The sequence below is a fragment of the Kogia breviceps genome, chromosome 4 (genome assembly GCF_026419965.1).
Source record: "Kogia breviceps isolate mKogBre1 chromosome 4, mKogBre1 haplotype 1, whole genome shotgun sequence".
Taxonomy (NCBI): Eukaryota; Metazoa; Chordata; class Mammalia; order Artiodactyla; family Physeteridae; genus Kogia; species Kogia breviceps.
Window position 1 is genome coordinate 124,412,605 of NC_081313.1, and position 26,223 is coordinate 124,438,827.

Below are 26,223 nucleotides of genomic sequence, written 5' to 3' on the forward strand. Positions count from 1 at the left end.
TAAAAAGTTCTGAAGATGGATGGTCATGATGGTTGCCCAGCAGTGTATGTACTTAATGCCACTTAACTGTAGATTTTAAAATGGTTAAAACAGTAAATTTAATGTTATGTATATATTGCCACAAGGAAATTCAAGGAGTTGGTGAATTCTGAGCAACTGTGAGAGTTTAGGGAATAACCTGGCTACTCTTGTTGAATTAGGAAAAATTTATTCTCGAAATGCTATAGGCATGTCAGCCTTGCTGTCTAGGGCTTATGAAATGGCAAGTCTCATTGGGGAAGATTTGCGCAGGACAGCTGATCTTAGAGGATTTTGCTAGAAGAAAAGCTGATAGGAACTTAGAAATTAGCAGTTGCCACCAGCAGTTACCTGTCACAAGGCATCTATGGCTCTTGGCTGTCTGCCTTCGTAGACACTACTCACTCTTTTGAGAGACCTCCAGTCTTCTTGATCCCAAAGGAAAAGCTCAGAAGGAGTGTTGGGTTAGGGGAGGCAGGTACCATTGTAGATATGTAGAATGTTATAGCTGGAAGGAGGCTTGGGATCATCAAACACAGCACCCCTCATTTAAAATCCTCTGCTCAGAAAGAATGCCTTGCCAAAGGTTACACAGCTACTGTTAAGCAGAGCAGGGATTAGAGGCCATATGCCCTGTCTCTTAAGTTCTTTCCATGGCATCAGGCTGCCTCATGAGTGCACAATACCTCAATTATCCAATTCTTGACTCAGAGGCGCACTAAGATAGAAATTATCAACATTTTTTCTACTGTGTTTTCTATTCTGATGCCTTTTCTCTAACCATCACCACAGGTGCACCCCACCCCACTGCAGACCACATTGCAGCTAGAGTAAATTTCCCAAAACATGGTTCTTATCATACCATTTACATCTAAAAACTTTTCATGGCTCCTTATGGTCTCTAGGAAAACTGTGTGAACTTCTCATTAAGACATTCAAAATTCAAAATCTGGCACTTAATAATTAAACTCCAATGTATGCTCACACTGGAAATATATACAACTGAAAAAAGGATAATGAAGAAACTGCATGTTTAGAAACAAGTTCTAGGTTATTTTGGAGGTGGAGGGAAAAAGAGATGCATGCCATCATTTGGGTATGAAAGAGAGGGAATAAAATAACTTGTTTATATTTTCTCTTATTTACATAAATAAATGGTCAAAGGATAAATAAGACATGTTTTTGTATCATTCAAACCATGTATATGTGATAATTTTGCAAAAATAAAATCAAATCTGGTCCTTGACTAGTACTCTTTCTCTCTTATCATTCTCTACCAAAACCTTGAACTCCTACAATTTTAGAATTTTCAGTGTTTCTAACAATCTCAAATCTCTCATGAAGTTGACTTCCATTCCAGTGCTTATCTTCTACCCCACTTTTTTTTTAACCTATTAAGTTCCTATGGCATTTTTTATATCTTGCTTAGATACACCTCTTTTGTGAAGCCTTTCTTGCCTCCCCAGATGGAATTTAGTCCTCCCTTCCCTGGGTCCTTCAGCCCTTTGGTATGTCCACTATCATTCTCCCTCTGCATTCAAGAAATTGAACATCTACATACCAGACAGGGAGTTACTGAATGCAAAGACCCCCACCTCCAGCCCCTGCCACAGTGCTTGCCACGGTGCAGTGTCATGGCTTATAGCACTGCCTTTATCTGATGACTCTTTTGCAAAAGATATTTGTTATTAAGCATGTATTTGTCACCATTAAAATTCTGTTTCCTAAAATTCATTGAAATACACATGGCCTTTCAATGCTGGTTATCTCTTTTAATATTTTAATTTTTCAACCTTTGTTGAAAAAATAGGGAGGGTGGGAGGGAGACGCAAGAGGAAGGAGATATGGGGATATATGTATATGTATAGCTGATTCACTTTGTTATACAGCAGAAACTAACACACCATAGTAAAGCAATTATACTCCAATAAAGATGTTAAAAAATTAGTCTTTGTTCTTATTTACTATACAGAGTTGTATGAGTTTATTTTTCTCTTTCTTTGATGATGAAACACTAGCCTGTTGTTTAGAACCAGGACCAGGGTAAGGGGAGTGAGGTCATCATCAAATCATCAAGTGCAAAGTTTGACCTTGTCTTCATTTAAAATTTTATATTTTGTTCATCATGGACATTTTTGCATTAATTTTGATTTGTAAAAAATTATTGCATCAGGATATTATTTATCTGGAAGGTGAATTTTTCAGTGTTCCCCTAAATTTTGCACCTGAGGGGAGTATCTTACTAGTTTCACACTAGTACCAACACTGCTAGTGTTGTGATTACCAAATACTATTATTTTAGTTGTTCAGGGGTTTCTGGCACAAATCTGACTGTATGTAGGGTCCCATTAGTACTTGAGTTTCTGATGGTATTTTCATGGAAGCTTACTGAGATAGTGTGGCTGGAATTTTCTCTGCCTTACTTGTTTCTTCCTGTCATACCATCTGCCCTCACCCACTTGTATGTTCCTAGGTTTTGCCCATTCCTCTAGGTCTGGCCTAAATTCCCACTCTCCATGAAGACTGTCTCAGACATTACCAGTGTTCCTCATCTTCCCACCCCTAGGGCCAGTTATGCTAATTCTCATCCCAGCACTCAGGATTTAGTTTTATCTCTGCAACTTTGAATTACAAATACTCAGAATGTTTATCTAGATTGTAACTTGTGTTTGAATTATGCTCAAGATTGACTATGCAATTGGTTATCATTGATTTCCTTGAAAGCAATTTTCTGTGGGAAAATCTATAAGCATAGTTTTGCTTTTCTCTCTTTTGTAGGAACATCATTCCAAGTTCCACCTCCTTTTTAGTTGTTGTTAGTGGTGTTGCTTGTAGCAGATCTCCTATTGTCCTCTGAAAAATATCCTGTTTTGCTCTGATCAAGAGCTCTGATATTCCCTTCTGTTTTTTTCTTAGCAATAAATTAACTCTGAATTGGGTATAAACTGGGAACAGCTGTCATGATTTGCTGGTTAGTTCATTTAATTTTGACCAGGACCTCATCTCCTTAGTCTCAGAAATCATGTATTGCAAATCTTTATCCTTTAAGATTTTATAATTTCTGGCATAGGCTCTAACCTTGGGATTATTACTCATCCATGTGCATCATCCCTGACACGACAATGTTCTCATTGAAATGGCAAATGTCTTCCATCTTACCTCCTGCCTGCCTCCTAAGGAATTAGGTCCTCTTTTTAGTATTTGATCTATTTTTTCCCCTCTAGGTCTTTCCTCTGTATGGGTTTAACCAAGGAAAAAATGAACATCTGAACCACTTAGCACTTAAGGAGAAGATTCATTATTTATAACCCAAAGGGAATTTGTTACATCACGTATATCATAAGTGTTAAGCAGGGAAGGGCTCTTGTTACCTCTTTTTTTTTTTTTTTTTTTTTTTTTTTTTTTTTTTTTTGCGGTATGCGGACCTCTCACCGTTGTGGCCTCTCCCGTCGCGGAGCACAGGCTCCGGACGCGCAGGCTCAGCGGCTATGGCTCACGGGCACAAGCCGCTCCGCTGCATGTGGGATCTTCCCGGACCGGGGCACGAACCCGTGTTCCCTGCATCCGGAGGCGGACTCTCAACCACTACGCCACCAGGGAAGCCCAGGCTCTTGTTTTCTTTTGGCCTTGGTGGACTATTAGGTGCTCCCAGAATCATGCCCGATGAAGACATAGAAACGTGGGATGAAGCAGCTGTTGTAAAGGCCATAGACCAGGCGAGGGGGCTTATGAGTAAGGCCACCTCGTACAGGTCCCCTCTGTTCTCTTGGGAGGAGGCAAAGTCCAGCCACAGGGACACTTGCAAGGATAACCAGCAGAGGAAGAGGGCAATCACTATGACTGCAAGGACCCAGAAGGGTAGGCTGGACCTGGTCATCTGGCCTTGTCTTAATTCAAGGCCGCAAGGATGAGCAGCAGATGATTATGGCCAGGGGGAGAATGAAGCCAAGGAGAAAATGGCCAGAGATCAGCATTTGGTACTGCGGAATGATGATCTCCCTCCAGAGTTGGTAACGCCCCTGAATTTCATTCCACGGGTCATATTGGTTGAAGTAATAGGTGACCCCTTCTACCCGAACTGTTTTCTTGAAGACCAAGTAGGGGATACAGAAGGAGACTGCCAAAAGTCAACCTCTCAAAGCCCCCAAACTGCTTTAGCTGGTATGAGGTGGTTTTGGGGACTAGATTGGCCAGAAGATCACAACACAATTGTCCATGGAGATGAGGATCAGAAGGAAGACACTGGCTGGAAAGTTAAGGATAGACATGGTGCTATTTAGCTTGCAGAGCATCAGCCAAAGGGCTAGTGGCAGTGCAGAGCTGCACTGGAGACGCAGCGAGAGGATGATGGTGAGGTCAGCCACGGCCAGGTTGAGGTACCATGCTGTGTTGACTGTACAGGGCGTGTAGAAACCAGCCACCCAGATGACAAGGCCATTGCCAGACAAGCCTAGGAGGAAAGTCACTGAGTAGGCTATCATGGAAAAGATAGCAAGAGCAGACTTGACTATTAATGCCGCCAGGTTTTGCTTATGCTGTTCTTGCTGCCTAGAATGACTCCCCCACACCCTTTTCTATTGGTGAATTCCTGCACACTCATATTCTAGTAGACTGAGTTGCTTCTTCCTCTGATTGTTCATAGTACGTGGTATATGCTTAATTTCAGCAATAATGCCTATGTATCAAATCATCGTCTCAATATATGTCTTAGAAATCATATCTTATTTTACTTTTACCATCTAATATCTTAGGCAAAAGATTTAATCTCTCTGAGTGTTATATTCCTCCTCTTTAACATGGATAAATAGTATTAATACCTTATAGCATTGTTGCTAAGCTCTAAAGGGATAATCCTGTGAAATACTTGGAAATATATCTGATACATCAAAAATACTTGATGATGTTGGTTATTATTATTTTGTTGATGTTACTTTTGTTGTTCTTATTATTTTTCCTTTGGTTTATACTAGCCATTCCCTAAGCATTTGAAGAGAGAAACTTGAGGACATGTAATAGGGTTTGTCTGTCTAAAATCCTAGAATTCTTTTAGGGTAAGAACCCAGGATAAGAACATTTTTTACTTACCAGGAACTTGAAGTTTGGTGGCTATTTGTCCCGATAATTGAAACTTTTAGGAAATGTAACCTTATCCTTGATGGAATTTCTGTCTAATATTTTTAAACAAATATTTTTTAAAACACCAATAAAAGAGTACATAAGCATAGTCAAGTTTGATATTAATTATAACAGTAATAGCTCATGTTTATGGAATACAAGGTAGAGGGCACCTTTAACCTCTCTGTCGTCCTGTACTTTGGTGTCAGAAGCATGCAATAGCAGCATTCTGAGATACCACGTGAAATAAAGACTAAGGAAACAATAGAAAATATCAAAGAAACTAAAAGCTAGTTCTTTTAAAAGATAAACAAAATTGATAAACCTTTAGCCAGACTCATCAAGAAAAAAAGGGGGAGGGCCCAAATCAATAAAATCAGAAATGAAAAAAGAGAAGTCACGACTGACACCACAGAAATACAAAAGAGCGTAAGAGACTATTACAAGAGACTACTATATGCCAATAAAATGGACAACGTAGAAAAAATGGACAAATTATTAGAAAGGTACAATCTCCCAAGACTGGACCAGGAAGAAATAGAAAACATGAACAGACCAATTACAAGTTCTGAAATTCAATCTGTGATTTTAAAACTCCCAACAAACAAAAGTCCAGGACCAGATGGTTTCACAAGTGAATTCTACCAAACATTTAGAAAAGAGTTAACACCTATCCTTCTAAAATATTCCAAAAAATGCAGAGAAAAGAACACTTCTGAACTCATTCCATGAGGCCACCATCACCCTGATACCAAAACCAGACAAAGATACCACAGAACAAGAAAATTACAGGCCAACGTTACTGATGAACATAGATGGAAAAATACTCAACAAAACACTAGCAAACCAAATCCATCAATATATTAAATGGATCAAACACCATGATCAAGTGGGATTTATCCCAGAGATGCAAGGATTCTTCAATATCTGCAAATTGATCGTGATACACTACATTAACAAACAAGAATAAAAGCGACATGATCATCTCAATAGATGCAGAAAAAGCGTTTGATAAAATTAAACACCGATTTATGATAAACATTCTCCAGAAAGTGGGCATAGAGGGAACAAAGCTCAACATAACAAAGGCCATACATGACAAAGCCACAACTGACATCATACTCAACAGTCTAAAGCTGAAAGCATTTCCTCTAAGATCAGGAACAAGACAAGGATGCCCACTCTTGCCACTTTTATTCAACATAGTACAGCAATCAAAGAAGAAAAAGAAATAAAAGGGATCTAAATTGGAAAAGAAGTAAAACTGTCACTTTGCAGATGACATGATACTATACATAGAAAATCCTAAAGGTGCTACCAGAAAACTACCAGAACTAATCAATGAATTTGGTCAAGTTGCAGGATACAAAATTAATAAACAGAAATCTGTTGCATTTCTACATGCTAACAATGAAAGATTAGAAAGAGAAATTAAGGAAACAATCCCATTTACCATTGCATGAAAAAAGAACAAAGTACCTAGGAATAAACCGATGTAAGGAGGCTAAAGACTTGTTCTCCAAAAACAATAAGATGCTGATGAAAGAAACTGAAGGTGACACAAACAGATGGAAAGATATACATGTTCTTGGATAGGACGAATCAATATTGTTAAAATGACTGTACCACCCAAGGCAATCTACAGATTCAATGCAATCCCTTTCAAATTACCAATGGTATTTTTCACAGAACTAGAACAAAGAGTTTTAAAATTTGTACTCCTGCTTTCTTTTGATAAGTGTTAGCATGGGATGACCCCCCCCCCCATTTACTTTTAATCTATAAGTGTCTTTATATTGAAAGAGGTTTGTTTTTTGTAAACAACATACAATTAGGTCATGTTTTTTGCTCTACTATGAAAATTTATGTCTCAATTGATGCATTTAGGCCACTGATATTCAAAGTGATAATTGATATAGTTGGATTAATATCTACCATGTTCATTACTTTTTTAATTTATTTCTATTTGGTCTTCCACTGTTTTTCTGCCTTTTGGGGTTTTAATTTTTTTTTTTTTTTTCTGCGGTACGCAGGCCTCTCACTGTTGTGACCTCTCCCGTTGTAGAGCACAGGCTCCGGACGTGCAGGCTCAGCGGCCATGGCTCACGGGCCTAGCCGCTCCGCAGCATGTGGGAATCTTCCTGGACCAGGGCACGAACCCCTGTCCCCTGCATCGGCGGCAGGCGGACTCTCAACCACTGCGCCACCAGGGAAGCCCTGGGGTTTTAATTGAGCATTTTATATGATTCTGTTTCCTCTCATTTCTTAGCATATTAGTTATACTTCTTTTTTTTTTTAACTTTTTTTAGTGGTTGCTCTAGAGTTTGCAGTATACATTTATGACTAATCTAAGTCCACTTTTACATAGCATCATACTACTTCATGGGTAGTGTAAATAACTTATAATAACAAAGTAATCCTAATTCCTCCCTCCTATCTCTTGTATTATTGCTGTCATTCATTTCACTTTCATATATATGCATAAATAAGTATGTAAGAATACTTAATATATATATACATAACATATATAAGCAAATACATTGTTGCCATTATTATTTTGGACAAACTGTTGTTTGTTAGATAATTAAGAATAAGAACAATAAAATTTTAATTTTACCTTTATCTATTCCTTTTTTGATGCTCTTCCTTACTTTATGTAGATCCAGGTTTCTGACCTATATTATTTTCTTTCCTTCTAAAAGACACTTTAAAAAACATTTGTTACAAGGCATGTCTACTGACCACAAATTCTCTCAATTTTTGTTTGTCTGAGAAAGTCTTTATAAAGGATAAAAGTCACTCATGAAGGATAACTTCACAAAGTATAGAATTCTAGGTTGATGTTTTTTTTCTCTCAACACTTTAAATGTTTTGGTCGACTCTTCTCACTTATGTGGTTTCTGAGAAGTCGGATGTAATTTTGTCTTTGTTCTTCTCTAGGTAAGGTGTTTTTTTTTTTTCCCTCTGGCTTCTTTCAGAATTTTTTCTTTGTCTTTAGTTTTCTGTAATTTGAAAATGATATGCCTGGGTATTGTTTTTTGGCATTCACCCTGATTGGTGTTCTCTGAGGTTTCTGGATCTGTGGTTTGGTGTCTCACAATAATTTGGGGACATTCTCAGTCATTATGAGTATCTCTTCTGTTCCTTTCTCTTTCTTCTCTTTCTGGTATTCCCATTACATGAATGTTACACCTTTTGTAGTTGTCCTAGAGTCCTTGGATATTCTGTGTTGTTGTTTTCAGTCTTTGTTCTCTTTGATGTTCAGTTTTCAAGGATGGTATTGATATATCCATTAGCTCAAAGACTCTTTCCTCAGTTAAGTCCAGTCTACTACTAAGACCATCAAAGGGGGCTTCCCTGGTGGTGCAGTGGTTGGGGGTCCGCCTGCCGATGCGGGGGATACGGGTTCGTGCCCCGGTCCGGGAGGATCCCACGTGCCGCGGAGCGGCTGGGCCCGTGAGCCATGGCTGCTGAGCCTGCGCGTCCGGAGCCTGCGCTCCGCAACGGGAGAGGCCACAACAGTGAGAGGCCCGCGTACCGCAAAAAAAAAAAAAAAAAAAAAAAAAATGGTTAAGACCATCAAAGGCATTCTTCTGTCTGTGACAGTGTTTGTTCATTTTTATCGCTAGCATTTCTTTTTGCTTCTTTCTTAGGTTTGCAATCTCTCTGCTTACATTGCCCATCTGTTCTTGCATGCTGTCTACTTTATCCATTAGCACTGTGAGTATATTAATCATATTTGTTTTAAATTCCTAGTCTCATAATTCCAACATCTCTGCCATGTTGAATTTTGATACTTGCTTTCTCTGTTTCTTCAAATTGTGTTTTTTGCTTTTTGGCCTGCCTTGTAATTTTTTTTTTTTTTCCTTACAGCTGGATATGATGTACTGGGTAAAAGGAACTGCTGTAAATAGGCCTTTAGTAATGAGGTGGTGAGGTTTTGGGGGAGGTAAAGTAACATTTCGTCCTATGATCAGGTCTCAGTCTTAGTGAGCCTGTGCCTCTGGATTGTGAACTTCATGCATGTTTCTCAGTTTTTTTCTCCCCGCTAAGGACAGACAGGGCTACAGTGGGCTGGAGTTGGGTGTTTCCCTTCTCCAGATCAGTTTGGCTCTGATGATACTACATCTGGTTAGGCTCTGGTTAACTAGCTTTCCCTGATGGCAGGCCTTGTTAAGAACAAAGTGCTCTGGTATATTTCAAATTGATTCCTTTTCCTCCTTCCTCTGCCAGAATCCCAAGAGATTTTTCTCTGATATTTACTCTGGAAATCTTGTTGAGCTCTTAGAGACAGATCTCATAATATTGTGCCCCTCCCCACCCATGACAGTCCCTCTGGAGTTTTTAACTCCCAGAGTTGTCCATGCTGAGCTTCCAGCATTTCGTCAATTATAGTTCAGGTTTTCCTACCCCGGCACTAGGTCCCCAGGTGGTTTCCACTCAGGAGTCTGCTCCTCTAAGCCGTGACTCCTTGTAATCACCTGGCTTTCTCTCCAGTCTTGGAGCAGTTTACCTGCTGTCCTCATAGGTCTTAAGGATTCAAGAGGAGTTGTTGATTTTTTTAGTCTTTTGAGATTTTTACATGTTGTTAGAGCAGAGCAGTGACTTTGAAGCTCCTTATATGTGGAACCAGAAAACAGGTCTAGCCTTTCTAAATGCTTTCTACTATTATTGATGACAATATCTTGGAAGTCCTGTATTTGGCACTCATAGACTGGGGAATGCAGAGAGGATTGAATTTTAATGCAGCCTGTGTTCACCAGAATGCCTTCTTATTTATCCAGGTTCTGGAATGACAGAAAGATCCTGAAGGTGTCCCCCTACACTGCTAAATATTTAGGTGTGCTGTAAAAACCTCTGAGGATTAGAGGCTTTCAGGGCTTCCAGGGACATTAGTCACTTTGCTTACTCTGCCATCACTCTGTACACCTTCCCCCTCTCCCCAACCGTAAACACCCACACATATCTCCAAATTCACTATAATATAGTTTCCAAACCTGCTACAGTTGAGACAGTGTTTCTTTTAGCTTATCATTTGAGAAATAAAACAAGAAGCAAAAACAATAATTCCCCCACCATCCCTTTTAACTTTGCTATTCATTACTGCTTTGTAGCACAAGCCCTGGCATAAAGAAGGTATTCACTAACCCATTGTCGGTTGTTTTGCTTTGCTTTGTTTTGTAGCAAACTGTAACACAATCTCTTAACTGGCCACAAGGGGGCACTTGTGGACTGTTTTGAGAATTGATTTGTGTTCATCATCAAATTTCACAAAGGTTTCTCATGGTTTGGACTTACTCCTCCCTGGAAGAAATAAAACGTACATTTGTGGAGCTTCTAGAGCAGGGAGGCATATCAGACATAATCTAATTCAGCTTCTCATCCTGAAAGCCCCAGATGGCAGGACCTGTGATAGCGTTACTCTTTTAAATATTGGTGAGGCACTGTGAGTTATTTTAAATATTTTTTAAAAAGAAATATTTTAAGCATTTAAATTGGTGTTGGGCACCAAGTAGTTTTCCTTTTGACTTTAAATTATTATAACTTTACTGGGACTTCCCTGGCAATCCAGTGGTTAAGACTATGTGCTTCCAATGCAAGGTGTGTGTGTTCGATCCCTGGTTGGGGAACTAAGATCCCACATGCCACGTGGTGCAGCAAAAAAAAAAAAAAGAATTATTATAACTTTACTCATTTGATAGTCAAAACCTTAAAAAATTTGAGACCCATAGGGAAAAATATTTGTGCATCAGCATTCACTGAGTTGGAGACTTCTGCTTGTGATAGAGTCTGAGAAATGGTGGTGAGGAAGCTTCACTAATTTTAGAGAGGTTTATTGCAATCTTGAGTGCTTTCTTCTTGAATTAAGCTTCAGGTTAAGGAAGCTGTTGGAATCTATGATCATAGACTTGGAAAGGGTAATAAAGAGGATATAATCTATCCTTTTATCTATTATAGGAACCTTTTCTACAGTAAATGTGACATTAGCTAGCCTCCATTTTGGGGTTTCAATACTGATTCACTAAATTGTACATTCCTGTAGTTTCTAATCACATTTCAAAAGAACTCTCAAATTCTATTTTACATCCAAGTCTATTCTTCCTTCATCATGTTAGGTCCCCAAGTATTTGAACAACATTTTAAGATCTCCTTGATTCGTCTTATCTCCAGGCTGATGTTCCCACATTCATTAACTGTCTCTCATATGATCTTTCAAAAGCCTGGACACCCTCTTAATATGGGTTTGTTGTGGATTAAATATGGGTACGTGTCCTTTGCAGTTCTTCCTACCAAGAAGTAGAGTGTGTTTCCTCTCTGCTCAGATCTGGACTGGTCCTATGGCTTGATTGGAATAATAGAATGTAGTGTAAAAGATGCTGTGTATGTTTTGAGGCTAATCATTAGAACATCTACAGCTTTAATTTTCATATCTTTCAATACGAATTCATGGACCACAAAGGCCTCTTGCAGACAGCCTGCTACTGAGCTCCTGGCCAAAGCCAACTACAAATGCCAGTATTTTGTATATCCAGCCATCCCAGTGTACTAGTAAATAGAACGCTGCAGAAGAATGCAGTCATTTCAAAGAATTATGAAAATAATACACTGTGGTTGTTTTAAGCCACTAAGCTTTGGAGTAATTTGTTATGCAGCTTTAAATAACTAATAGGTCCAGGTTGCAAATGGCTTCAAAGTATTAGACTCAGATCTAAATATATTGACTGTGACTAATAACCAGTAACGAAATAAAGTTTTTTTCTTCTTTGATTTTGATACCACAGTTTTACAGTTCTGGTAGATTTTTATAGCTGTATTTTCAGAGCCTGTGGAGTTTGAAATGATTTCTGAGATCGGAACACTTTTTGCTCATATTGATGTTAAAAAAAATCATTGAAATTAGTTCTGTCTTATTTCTCAGTTCCCTCTTTTGCCAATCAAAGAGTGAGTCCTGAATTTTTTTCTAGATTTGATGGAACAATAACTATTATTTTATTATTGTAATACCTATGTGTAAACCAAGGACCTGAACATGCACCATCTCAATTAATCCATACAACCATATATGCTTAATATGTGATCTTCCTTTATAGGTTAATGAGCTGAGATTCAGAAAGGTGAATGATTTGCTATGGGAATTAAATGAAAGAGATTGATTAAAACTTCTCTGACTCTAGTCAAATGTTCCTTCTGTTTCATCATTAATGTAAATGAACGAAGCTGGCAAACTGAGGCATGAACACAGGATAAGAACAGCACAACCTTTTTTCTCTAGAGAACTGATTTAACTAAGAGAGGTGAGGGCATCCCTGGGGTTTGGCCTGGCATAGGGAGTCAGGGCCCAAGTAGAGTAAGAAGGGCATTTACTGAGGGAACACGGAATAACAAGAGAGTCAAAGCCCTTGCAGTGGGAAGAGGGCATTTACATATGCCTACATATGTATACATATCCTTTCTAGCTCTGTCTACTGGGAGGGCCTTGAAGGACATCCTGATTGAAATGAGTAACCTAGTACCTGGATGACTCCACAATATTACTTTTCTTCTAAAAAGAACTAAGGGTCACTTCTTGGAAAAAGAGTTTATTTGGGCTGGGGCAGAGAATATTGAAGATGAGCCTGGATCATCTTGTAGTACCAGAAAGCAAGCACAAAGAATGACAGGGACACACCAAAAGGCAAACAGGCCAGCTTGCAGGGGCTTTCACTGGCAATATTTGAGGCATTTTGATTATCAAATATAATATTACAGTAATGGATGATACTCCATTTAATAAAGTAGGAAATCCCGAGTCCCTTCTGTATTTAAGCAGAAATTGAAGTTTGCTTAGGAATGGGATATTTACATAGTTTCAAAGTAACTTCCCAACAAAACAATTGTTAATTAAACAGGAAAATGAGCAAAATGGAGAAGTCTGGCAGACTTCACCTTAATCATGGGATCAAGATGAGTAGTACAAATCAGTAAGGGGAAGAATCATGTACAACTGATAGGATACACTGGGAACATAGCCTGGCTTCTTGCATAACTGGAACCTGGCAATGAGGAAACATCAGATGAAGCCAAACTGAGCAACATTCTACAAAAAAACTGGCCTGTGGTCTTCAAAAATTTCATGAAAGTCAAGGCAAGGTTGAGCAACTCTTCCAGATTGAAGAAGACTAAAAAGACATAATGGCAAAGTGTAATACATGATGCTGAACTGCATCCTTTTGCCACAAAGGACAGTATTCAAATAGTTGGTGAAACTTGAATTAGGTATAATTCAATAGGTGGTAGTAAAGTATCAATGTTAAGTTCCTGATTATGGTCATGTAGGAGGGTGACATTGCACATAGTACCCACCAGTATTTCTTGAGTGATGGAGCATTGGGTCAGCAATTCAGTTTCAGATGGTTCCAAAAAAAATTCTTTGTACTGTACTCAGATCTTTTCTGTAAGTGTGAAGAAGTCTCAAATTAAAAACTTTATACCAGAAAAACCTCCATTATTTCTTTACTGAATACAGTAATTATCTATCCCCCTCCTTCTATTCTATAAAGCAAGCCAAAAGAAATACAGAATTCTTTAAAGAGAAAATTGTAAATAAAAATCCCCAAATATCATTCAGAATTAAATAATGGAGAAGTGGTGTTGATGAACTTGTTGGTAATGGTGGCTGCTGTGAGGTTACAATTAGGAAGCTGGAAAACAAAAAGTAGAGAGGGAAATAATGGTAATCGTCATCGTCATTATCATATCTGACATAAATTGAATGCTCAGACTGAGGCTTGCCAGGAGCCCACTCATCTTAGTAAAAAGGCCTATCCCTCCCTGTACTTCTGGTCAAGAGTCATAGTGTAAACATTTGGAAAGGGGGAAATGACTTATAGCAGAGGCACTGAGTGAGGACCTGTAACTTGGCAAAGTACGCCATGAACTTTTCATGTTCTTCTTTGAGTCACACCCACAGGGTGAATGTGCAGTTTGGCTGTTTCTTGGAAGAGTGTTAAGCTCACATATTCAAGAGCAGGCAAGGCCGAGGCCTTGACTGATTTAGTTTCTAAAGATACAATGAGCCACGTTTAGATTTAGACAATTTATCACTTTCCATAGACAGCAAAGAGAAGAATAGACCAAAAGTGTCAGCTCCCTATCATCATTGTCCCATACATTAAAAAGGATGACAATGAATCAGAAGGGGTTGGATGACTCCAAGGCCTGTTGTGGGGAGCTAATTCTAGACTGCAGCTGAGAGGCTTAGGTTTTAATATTCTGCAGTTCTGTTCCAAGGTGGGTTAGGGCAGAAAGTCCCACACCTCATAGGACCTGGGAGGCAATGTCTTATAACAGCTTCTCTGGAGAGATGTGAAGGCACGTGGAAGATGGCTCATAGCAGCTACTGTAGTCCTCCCATCCTCTCGGGTTCCAGGAGGATCGCAAGGTGTTCCCCCAAGACTCAGATAAGCAATGGTTCGACCCTTCACATATGTGGATCCCTGCAAGGTTACCAGGTAATATGGAAAAGTCATTCCCCTATAAAGGGCAGTTGAAAGGTAGGACTTAGAACATGATCGTGTCATGGAGAATGTCTGCTAGGCACTGAAGAGCTGCCCTCTGAGAGGGTTGACATCCTCGCTGGAAGGAAGTTATAGCAGATGCAATTCTGGCCCCCTAACAAGATAGTGACATTAGCTGTGAATGTGGGACTGCAACATGGATTGGGAGTATGGGGTCATCTGGGCCCAGACTCCTCCTCACTGAACGGCCTTTCTGCTTCCCGTACACTAATCTGCTTTATAAACTCCTATAGCCAGGTTTGCCCCTGCTCAAGCGCCCATATTTCTCACTAGGATCAAGTCTTGCCAGATCAAGTGGTAGTCTCATTCAGGCCACCAGAGTTTAGTTTTTTATAGCCGTACCTTCTCATTAACTCATCTGATGCAATTCATCGATTGTTTGATTGTAAACTAAACGTTTGTTTGAAATTTGCCATGGTCAGGCATGTGGATGAACAGTGCTGGACAGAGAAAGATGAAAGAGACTTTTTCCACACATCTTCCTTTTTAGCTTACTTACTTGTCTCAATTAGCTTCTTAAAATAAAACATTACAAATTCTACTTTTAGTTCTCATCTTCTCTTCTCATCCAAATCTTTGAATTCAAGAACCACTTGAAGTCATCTTTGAAAAATCCAACCTGAGAAAATCACTTTTCTCCTTTCTTGAGGCTTCCTAGATTTTTATTTTGATTTGGTCTTGATCTATGAGTCATTTCCTGTGTTTCACCCTCATGGGCTCATGTTCCATTTGGATTTCCCTGCAGTGCCTCTAAAGGGGCTAAAAGTTAGCCTTAAACAACAGTGGACTGATTTTTCACTAAATAGGATTCAATCAATAGAGAAGAGAGCCAGGAACAAGTTATTATTATTTTTCTCCAAACTCTATAAAGTTGGTATTCAAAGCTGTGACATTTGATTGTTACATGCTTGTCTTTTCAAGACAAATTTTGAGGCTATATCCTGTTTTATTTAGGTTTCACTTTAAGTCACTTTGACTATCCAATTTACAGAAAGTAGAAGAGAAGATAATGAGCTCTACTTTGATGTCTCCAGTGTGACTTCCCAATAACCGTCTCTTTTCAGCTAGAAGAGAGTATGAGATGAAACCTCAGGCTGATTCTTTCTTTTTCTGATTTGTGTCTTGAATCTACATTCAGCTGGCTTCTTTAAAACTGTCATTCTCCTCACAGAGACAAAAAGGACACTGTATATCTTTCCATCTGTTTGTGGCATCTTCAATTTCTTTCATCAGCATCTTACTGGTTTTGGAGTACAGGTCTTTTGCCTCCTTAGGTAGGCTTATTCCTAAGTATTTTATTCTATTTCATGCAATGGTAAATGGGATTGTTTCCTTAGTTTCTCTTTCTGATCTTTCATTGTTAGTGCATAGGAACGCAACCCAATTTTGTATCCTGCAACTTGACCGAATTCATTGATGAGCTCTAGTAGTTTTTCTGGTGGTGTCTTTAGGATTTTCTATGTATAGTGTCATGTCATCTGCAAACAGTGACAGTTTTACTTCCTCTTTTCCAATTTGGACTCCTTTTATTTCTTTTTCCTTTCTGATTGCCATGGCTAGGACTTCTAAAACTATTTTGAATAAAAGTGGTGAGAGTGGGCATCTTTTTCGCGTTCCTGATCTTAGAGGAAATGCTTTCAGTTTTTCACCATTGAGTATGATGTTAGCTGTGGGTTTGTCATATATGGCCGTTATTATGTTGGACTTACTGACTTGCTTCTAACAGTTTCCTTTAATATAATTAAGATGAGGCAAGAGCCATGCCGGCTTTCTTCCTGCTGTATTCCCAGAATCTACCACAGAGGCAGATCCACCAAACATGTTCCATAAATACTTTTTTTTGTGTGTGGTACGCAGGCCTCTCACTCTTGTGGCCTCTCCCGTTGTGGAGCACAGGCTCTGGACGCACAGGCTCAGTGGCCATGGCTCACGGACCCAGCCACTCTGCGGCATGTGGGATCTTCCCGGACCGGTGCACGAACCCGTGTCCCCTGCATCGGCAGGCGGATTCTCAACCACTGCGCCACTAGGGAAGCCCCATAAATACTTCTTGAATGGCTAATGGAACTTCCACTCTCGCTTATAAATTTAATCTCCACAAAAAATTCATTCGAAAAACACTTTGAGGGAGGGAGCTGTGAAGGAGGAAATGTTTTCACACACTAGAAGCCCCTTCACGGGCGGAGACTGCGTGTGGCGGAGGGGGAAGCTTCAGAGCCGCGGAGGAGAGCGCAGCAACAGGGTGCGGAGGGCAAAGTGGAGAGATTCCCGCACAGAGTATCGGTGCTGACTGGCACTCACCAGCCCGAGAGGCTTGTCTGCTCACCCGCCGAGGCGGGCAGGGGCTGGGCGCTGAGGCTCCAGCTTTGGTCGGAAGCTGGGACAGGACTGGGGTTGGCAGCGTGAACACAGCCTGAAGGGGTTAGTGCGCCACGGCTGGCCGGGAGTGAGTCTGGTTGAAGTCTGGAGCTGCCGAAGAGACAAGAGACCTTTTCTTCCCTCTTTGTTTCCTGGGGCACGAGGAGAGGGGATTAAGCACGCTGCTTAAAGGAGCTCCAGAGACGAGCGTGGAGCTGCCGAAGAGACAAGAGACTTTTTCTTGCCTCTTTCTTTCCTGGTACGCGAGGAGAGGGGAGTAAGCGCGCCACGTAAAGGAGCTCCAGAAACAGGCGCGACTCGCGGCCACCAGCGCAGACACCAGAGACGGGCATGAGATGATAAGGCTGCTGCTGCCGCCACCAAGAAGCCTGTGTGCGAGCACAGGTCACTGTCCACACCTCCCCTCCCGGGAGTCTGTGCAGCCTGCCACTTCCAGTGTCCCGGGATCCAGGGACAACTTCCCCGGGAGAACACACGGCGCGCCTCAGGGTGGTGCAATGTCATGCCGGCCTCTGACACTGCAGGCTCGCCCCGCATCCATACCCCACCCTCCCTCCAGCCTGAGTGAGCCAGAGCCCCCTAATCAGCCACTCCTTTAACCCTGTCCTGTCTGAGCGAAGAGCAGATGCCCTCAGGCGACCTACGTGCAGAGGCGGGGCCAAATCCAAAGCTGAACCCCAGGAGTTGTGCAAAGAAAGAAGAGAAAGGGAAATCTGTCCCAGCAGCCTCAAAAGCAGCGGAATAAAGCTCCACAATCAACTTGATGTACCCTGCATCTGTGAATAGATAAAGAATCATCCAAAATTGAGGAGGTGGACTTCGGGAGCAAGATATATTATTTTTTTCCCGTTTTTCTCTTTTTGTGAGTGTGTGTGTGTATGCTTCTGTGTGAGATTTTGTCTGTATAGCTTTGCTTTCACCATTTGTCCTAGGGTTCTGACCATCCCGTTTTTTGTTTCTTATTTTTAACTTTTAAAAATTATTCTTCTGAATAATTATTTTTTATTTTAATAATTTTATTTTATTTTATCCTACTTTATTTTATCCTTTCTTCCTTCCTCCCTCCCTCCCTCTCTCTCTCTCTTTCTCTTTCTGTCTCTCTTTCTCTCTCTCTTTCTTCCTTCCTTCCTTCTTTTCTTTCTTTCTTTCTTTCTTTCTTTCTTTCTTTCTTTCTTTCTTTCTTTCTTTCTTTCTTTCTTTCTTTCTTTCCTTCCTTCCTTCCTTCCTTCCTTCCTTCCTTCCTTCCTTCTTCTTTTTTCTCCCTTTTATTCTGAGCCATGTGGATTAAAGGCTCTTGGTTCTCCAGCCAGGAGTCAGGGCTGTGCCTCTGAGGTGGGAGAACCAATTTCAGGATACTGGTCCACAAGAGACCTCCCAGCTCCACGTAATATCAAACGGCTAAAGTCCCCCAGAAATCTCCATCTCAACACCAAGACCCAGCTTCACTCAACGGCCAGCAAGCTACAGTGCTGGACACCCTATGCCAAACAACTAGCAAGACAGGAACACAGCCCATCCATTAGCAGAGAGGCTGCCTAAAATCATAATAAGGCTACAGACACCCCAAAACACACCGCCAGATGTGGACCTGCCCACCAGAAAGACAAGATCCAGCCTCATCCACCAGAACACAGGCACTAGTCCCCTCAACCACGAAACCTACTCAATCCACTGAACCAACCTCAGCCACTGGGGACAGACACCAAAAACAATGGGAACTACGAACCTGCAGCCTGGAGACCCCAAACACAGTAAGATAAGAAAAATGAAAAGACAGAAAAACACACAGCAGATGAAGGAGCAAGGCAAAAACCCACCAGACCTAACAGATGAAGAGGAAATAGGCAGTCTACCTGAAACAGAATTCAGAATAATGACAGTAAAGATGATCCAAAATCTTGGAAATAGAATAGACAAAATGCAAGAAACATTTAACAAGGACCTAGAAGAAATAAAGAGGAAGCAAGCAACAATGAACAACACAATAAATGAAATTAAAAATACTCTAGGTGGGATCAATAGCAGAATAACTGAGGCAGAAGAACGGATAATTGACCTGGAAGATAAAATAGTGGAAATAACTACTGCAGAGCAGAATAAAGAAAAAAGAATGAAAAGAACTGAGGACAGTCTCAGAGACCGCTGGGCCAAAATTAAATGCACCAACATTTCAATTATAGGGGTCCCAGAAGAAGAAGAGAAAAAGAAAGGGACTGAGAAAATATTTGAAGAGATTATAGTTGAATACTTCCCTAATATGGGAAAGGAAATAGATAATCAAGTCCAGGAAGCACAGAGAGTCCCATACAGGATACATCCAAGGAGAAACACGCCAAGACACATATTAATCAAACTATCAAAAATTAAATACAAAGAAAACATATTAAAAGCAGCAAGGGGAAAACAACAAATAACACAGAAGGGAATCCCCATAAGGTTAACAGCTGACCTTTCATCAGAAACTCTGCAAGCCAGAAGAGAGTGGCAGGACATATTTAAAGTGATGAAGGAGAAAAACCTACAACCAAGATTACTCTAACCATCAAGGATCTCATTCAGATTTGATGGAAAAATTAAAACCTTTACAGACAAGCAAAAGCTGAGAGTGTTCAGCACCACCAAACCAGCTTTACAACAAATGCTAAAGGAACTTCTCTAGGCAAGAAACACAAGAGAAGGAAAAGACCTACAAGAACAAACCCGAAACAATTAAGTAAATGGTAATAGGAACATACATATCAATAATTACCTTAAATGTAAATGGATTAAATGCTTCCACCAAAAGACACAGGCTGGCTGAATGGATACAAAAACAAGACCCATATATATGCTGTCTACAAAGGACCCACTTCAGACCTAGGGACACATACAGACTGAAAGTGAGGGGATGGATAAAGATATTCCATGCAAATGGAAATCAAAAGAAAGCTGGAGTAGCAATTCTCATATCAGACAAAATAGACTTTAAAATAAAGACTATTACAAAAGACAAAGAAAGACACTACATAACGATCAAGGGATCAATCCAAGAAGAAGATATAACAGTTGTAAATAACTACACACCCCACATAGGAGCTCTTCAATACATAAGGCAAATACTAACAGCCATAAAAGGGGAAATCAACAGTAACACAATCATAGTAGGGGACTTTAACACTCCACTTTCACCAATGGATAGATCATCCAAAATGAAAATAAATAAGGAAACACAAGTTTTAAATGATACATTAAACAACATGGACTTAATTGATATTTATAGGACATTCCATCCAAAAACAACAGAATACACATTTTTCTCAAGTGCTCATGGAACATTCTCCAGGAGAGATCATATCTTGGTCACAAATCTAGCCTTGATGAATTTAAGAAAATTGAAATCCTATCAAGTATCTTTTCCAACCACAATGCTATGAGACTAGATATCAATTACAAGAAAAGATCTGTAAAAAACACAAACAAATGGAGGCTAAGCAATACACTACTTAATAACGAAGTGATCACTGAAGAAATCAAAAAATACCTAGAAACAAATGAGAATGGAGACACGACGACCCAAAGCCTATGGGATGCAGCAAAAGCAGTTCTAAGAGGGAAGTTTATAGCAATACAATCCTACCTTAAGAAACAGGAAACATCTCGAATAAACAAGCTAACCTTGCACCTAAAGCAATTAGAGAAAGAAGAGCAAAGAAAACCCCAAATTTAGCAGAAGGAAAGAAATCATAAAGATCAATCAGAAATAAATGAAAAAGAAATGAAGGAAATGATAGCAAAGATCAATAAAACTGAAAGCTCGTTCTTTGAGAAGATAAACAAAATTGATAAACCATTAGCCAGACTCATCAAGAAAAAAAGGGAGAAGACTCAAATCAATAGAATTAGATATGAAAAAGGAGAAGTAACAATGGACACTGCTAAAATACAAAAGATTATGAGAGATTACTACAAGCAACTCTATGCCAATAAAATGGACAACCTGGAAGAAATGGACAAATTCTTAGAAATGCACAACCTGCCGAGACTGAACCAGGAAGAAATAGACAATATGAACAGACCAGTCACAAGCACTGAAATTGAAACTGTGGTTAAAAATCTTCCAACAAGCAAAAGCCCAGGACCAGATTGCTTCACAAGCGAATTCTATGAAACATTTAGAGAGGAGCTAACACCTATCTTTCTCAAACTCTTCCAAAAGATAGCAGAGGGAGGAACACTCCCAAACTCATTCTATGAGGCCACCATCACCCTGATTCCAAAACCAGACAAAGATGTCACAAAGAAAGAAAACTACAGGCCAATATCACTGATGAACATAGATGCAAAAATCCTCAACAAAATATTAGCAAACAGAATCCAACAGCACATTAGAAGGAACATACACCATGATCAAGTGGGGTTTATTCCAGGAATGCAAGGATTCTTCAGTATACACAAATCAATCAACGTGATACACCATATCAACAAACTGAAGGAGAAAAACCATATGATCATCTCAATAGATGCAGAGAAAGCTTTTGACAAAATTCAACACTCATTTATGATAAAAACCCTGCAGAAAGTAGGCACAGAGGGAACTTTCCTCAACATAATAAAGGCCATATATGACAAACCCACAGCTAGCATCATTCTCAATGGTGAAAAACTGAAACCATTTCCACTAAGATCAGGAACAAGACAAGGTTGCCCACTCTCACCACTCTTATTCAACATAGTTTTGGAAGTCCTAGACACAGCAATCAGAGAAGAAAAAGAAATAAAAGGAATCCAAATTGGAAAAGAAGTAATGCTGTCACTGTTTGCAGATGACATGGTACTCTACATAGAGAATCCTAAGGATGCTACCAGAAAACTACTAGAGCTAATCAATGAATTTGGTAAAGTAGCTGGATACAAAATTAATGCACAGAAATCTCTGGCATTCTTATACACTAATGATGAAAAATCTGAGAGTGAAATTAAGAAAACACTCCCATTTACCATTGCAACAACAAAAAAAATATCTAGGAATAAACCTACCTAAGGACACAAAAGACCTGTATGCAGAAAATTATAAGACACTGATGAAAGAAATTAAAGGTGATACAAATAGATGGAGAGATATACCATGTTCTTGGATTGGAAGAATCAACATTGTGAAAATAACTGTACTACCCAAAGCAATCTACAGATTCAATGTAATCCCTATCAAACTACCAATCGCATTTTTTACAGAACTAGAACAAAAAATTTCACAATTTGTATGGAAACACAAAGGACCCCGAATAGCCAAAGCAATCTTGAGAACAAAAAATGGAGCTGGAGGAATCAGGCTCCCTGACTTCAGACTATACTACAAAGCTACAGTAATTAAGACAGTATGGTGCTAGCACAAAAACAGAAATAGAGATCAATGGAACAGGATAGAAAGCCCAGAGATAAACCCACACACATATGGTCACCTTATGTTTGATAAAGGAGGCAAGAATATACAGTGGAGAAAAGACAGCCTCTTCAATAAGTGGTGCTGGGAAAACTGGACAGGTACATTTAAAAGTATGAAATAAGGACACTCCCTAACACCATACACAAAATAAACTCAAAATAGATTAAAGACCTAAATGAAAGGCCAGACACTCTGAAACTCTTAGAGGAAAGCATAAGCAGAACACTCTATGACATAAATCACCACAATATCCTTTTTGACCCACCTCCTAGAGACATGGAAATAAAAACGAAAATAAACAAATGGCACCTACTGAAACTTAAAAGCTTTTGTACAGCAAAGGATACCATAAACAAGACCAAAAGACAACCCTCAGAATGGGAGAAAATAGTTGCAAATGAAGCAACTGACAAAGGATTAATCTCCAACATTTACATGCAACTCATGTAGCTCAATAACAAAAAAACAAACAACCCAATCTAAAAATGGGCAGAAGACCTAAATAGACATTTCTCCAAAGAAGATATACAGATTGCCAACAAACACATGAAAGAATGCTCAGCATCATTAATTATTAGAGAAATGCAAATCAAAGCTACACTGAGATATCATCTCACACCGGTTAGAATGGCCATGATCAAAAAATCTAGAAACAATAAATGCTGGAGAGGGTGTGGAGAAAAAGGAACCCCTTTACACTGTTGGTGGGAATGCAAATTGATACAGCCACTATGGAGAACAGTTCCTTAAAAAACTACAAATAGAACTCCCATATTACCCAGCAATCCCACTACTGGGCATATACCCTGAGAAAACCATAATTCAAAAAGAGTCATGTATCAAAATGTTCATTGAAGCTCTATTTACAATAGTCAGGACATGGAAGCAACCTAAATGTCCATCAACATAGGAATGGATAAAGAAAATGTGGCACATATGTACAAATGGAATATTACTCAGCCATAAAAAATGAAACTGTTTATTTGTAGTGAAGTGGATGGACCTGGAGTCTGTCATACAGAGTGAAGTAAGTCAGAAGGAGAAAAACAAATACCGTGTGCTAACACATATATATGGAATCTAAGAGAAAAATGTCATGAAGAGACTAGGGGTAGGACGGGAATAAAACACAGACCTACTAGAGCATGGACTTGAGGATATGGGGAGGGGGAAGGGTAAGCTGTGACGAAGTGAGAGAGTGGCATGGACATACATACACTACCCAACGTAGGGTGGGTAGCTAGTAGGAAGCAGCCGCATGGCACATGGAGATCAGCTAGGTGGTTTGTGACCACCTAGAGGGGTGGGATAGGGAGGCTGGGAGGGAGGGAGATGCAAGAGGGAAGAGATATGGGAACATATGTATATGTATAATTGATTCACTTTGTTGTAAAGCAGAAACTAACACACCATTGTAAAACAATTATACTCCAATAAAGATGTTTTAAAAAAAATCATGAGAAACTGTGTGATACCCATGCCTACATTGGCAACTTTGGCTTGTGAATGTTTTTTGAATTTTTGAATTAATTTGTAACTTCACCAGTTTCGGCTATTTTGTTGTCTTTTAGTGTCTACGGACACACGGGAAGACATGGCGGCAGAAAGATGGATGGAGGGGAAATAAATATCCCCCTTCTGGGGAGAGTTTTGGAGGGAAAATGGGTGGTAGAAGATGAAGGGGAAGTAGGTGCACAAGCTCCATTTTTATGATTTGAATGGGAAAATAAAAAGTATTACAAAGAAAATGAAGTACTGGCAGGGTCTTAGCCAGCAGGAGGATGTGTGTCTTATGTGTGTGCTTCTGCATGTGTGTATTTATACATACACAAATGTGTTTTGTAAAAATATGTATCCTAAGCGTTTTCCTCATTCTCTAACCTCTTATATGTGAAAGTTATCTTTCTAAATCTGAAGATATAAAATGCAATTATTCCATATAAGAGCCTTGATAGCTCCCCATTACCCTTGGGAAAAAAATCTCAAACTCATCTGTATGACATTGAAGGCTTTGAAAATCTGCCCCACCCAAGTTGCAGCCTAACCTTCTTTATCCCTCCTCAGCACACCCCACTGGAATTCTGAAGACTCACCATCCTGTGTATGCACTTTCACCTTAATATCTCAATGCCTTGGTTAATTTTGTTCCTCTTTAAAATGCTGCTCTCCTTCTTTACCTGTGATCCTGGCATTTGCCTCAAGACACATCTCTGCAACATGTGTTCTTGGATTATTCCTGTAGCATTCTCCTACGTTAGAATTAATCATCACTTCTTTCGTATTTCCATAGAGCTTTGGCCATAATAATAGCATAGCATATGCTGCAGTGTGCCATACACAAATCTTTATTGTCCACCAGACTGTATGGGTTCTCTAAGTGGAATATCTTGTTTTATTCATCTGTGTATCTGCACCAACTGGCATAGAGTCTGTGTTCACTTATGTTTGTAGCATTGAGTTGGACTGGTTGGGAGCAGTTTCCTAGGCTGTGGTTGGGTCCATTCATGTCTCCAAGTGGAGGTTCATTATGGCATCTTCCCTTTGGTTTCAAGCTTGTGGACTGTGGAGACAACCATATGCAAACTATACTCCCGTCTAGTCAATCACCAGTATCTTTTGAGTGCTTACTGTATGCCAGGGTCTGTCCTAGGCATGGGGTATGGTAGTGAATAAAACTCAAATTTCTTATTCTCATGGATTCTACATACTAGTGAGAGGATGAAGGCAAAGTAAAGAAATGAATAAAGATTTAATACTTTAAGTAGTGGTAAGAAAAAATAAAGGTAGAGGGTGACGGGTGATACCATTTTAGATACATCTCTGAGAATGTAACATCTGAGGAGAGACCAAATAAGTAAGGAAGAAAGGCATGTAGTTATCTGGGGAAAGGAAGTTCTAGAGAGATGGAATGGGAGGCGCAAAGGTCCAGAAGCAGATGTTTTCATGAGAAATTAAGATGAGTAGGACTGGAATGGAGTCATTGATGGAGAGAGTGGAAAGTGGTAAGGTCATAGGAACTGGAAGTGCCTTGTTTTACTTGGGATCTCTTTTGCTCCGCAGCTACTGCCTTCCTCATCAACAGTTTGCCACTTTTTGTCAACAAGGCTTTACCTTTACCTTTGGACAACGTTCTCTCCCTCATGGACCCACTTAAGCTTCTTCTGAAAACGCTGGGCATTTCTGTTGACCATCTTGTGGAAGAGCTAAGGAAGTGTGTGAGTGAGCTGGGACCAGAGGCCTCTGTGGCCGTGAAGAAACTGCTGGTAACTACAGCTTGTGGGGCTGACTCATCAAAGGGCAGGGCTTAGTCACCATGAGTGCCCACCCTCTCCACCCACTCCCACCCCACCTTGTTCTCATTTGTGAACCTGTATTTCCCCCTTGCTTACTGTACTCATACACATTTTGCATGTCTTGGAATCTCAAGGAAAGTGCAATATCCACATTTCTAGAAGGAATTTTTGAATGAGAGAGACGTATGCTAGTTGTGAAATGTGTGCCACTTCCCAGCTTTGTGATTCTGGATGGGACTTAACCTCTCTGAGCTTTTGTTTCTTTGTAAGTAAAATGGTAGCGAAATAGGATAGTGACTATTTTGGGAGATGTGCTAATGATATGTAAGTTGCTCTTATTTTTAATATTGCCTTTTTGACTTTCAGGAGGCACTCTCATATTTGGTGTGACAGCAGAAAAAAGCAAGAGTGGAGCAGGGAGGGAGATGATGCTCTCCTC

The 26,223-nt window shown here is 39.8% G+C and overlaps 1 protein-coding gene across 1 annotated transcript; it reads left to right on the forward strand.

The window, feature by feature from the left end:
- Positions 1-3,674: 3,674 nt before the first annotated feature.
- On the forward strand, positions 3,675-26,174 carry SCGB3A2 (secretoglobin family 3A member 2). Its single transcript, XM_059062381.1, has 3 exons — positions 3,675-3,876; positions 25,552-25,754; positions 26,151-26,174. Exons 1-3 carry the CDS (start codon positions 3,675-3,677, stop codon positions 26,172-26,174), a joined length of 429 nt encoding a protein of 142 aa, XP_058918364.1.
- The last annotated feature ends 49 nt before the right edge of the window (positions 26,175-26,223 follow it).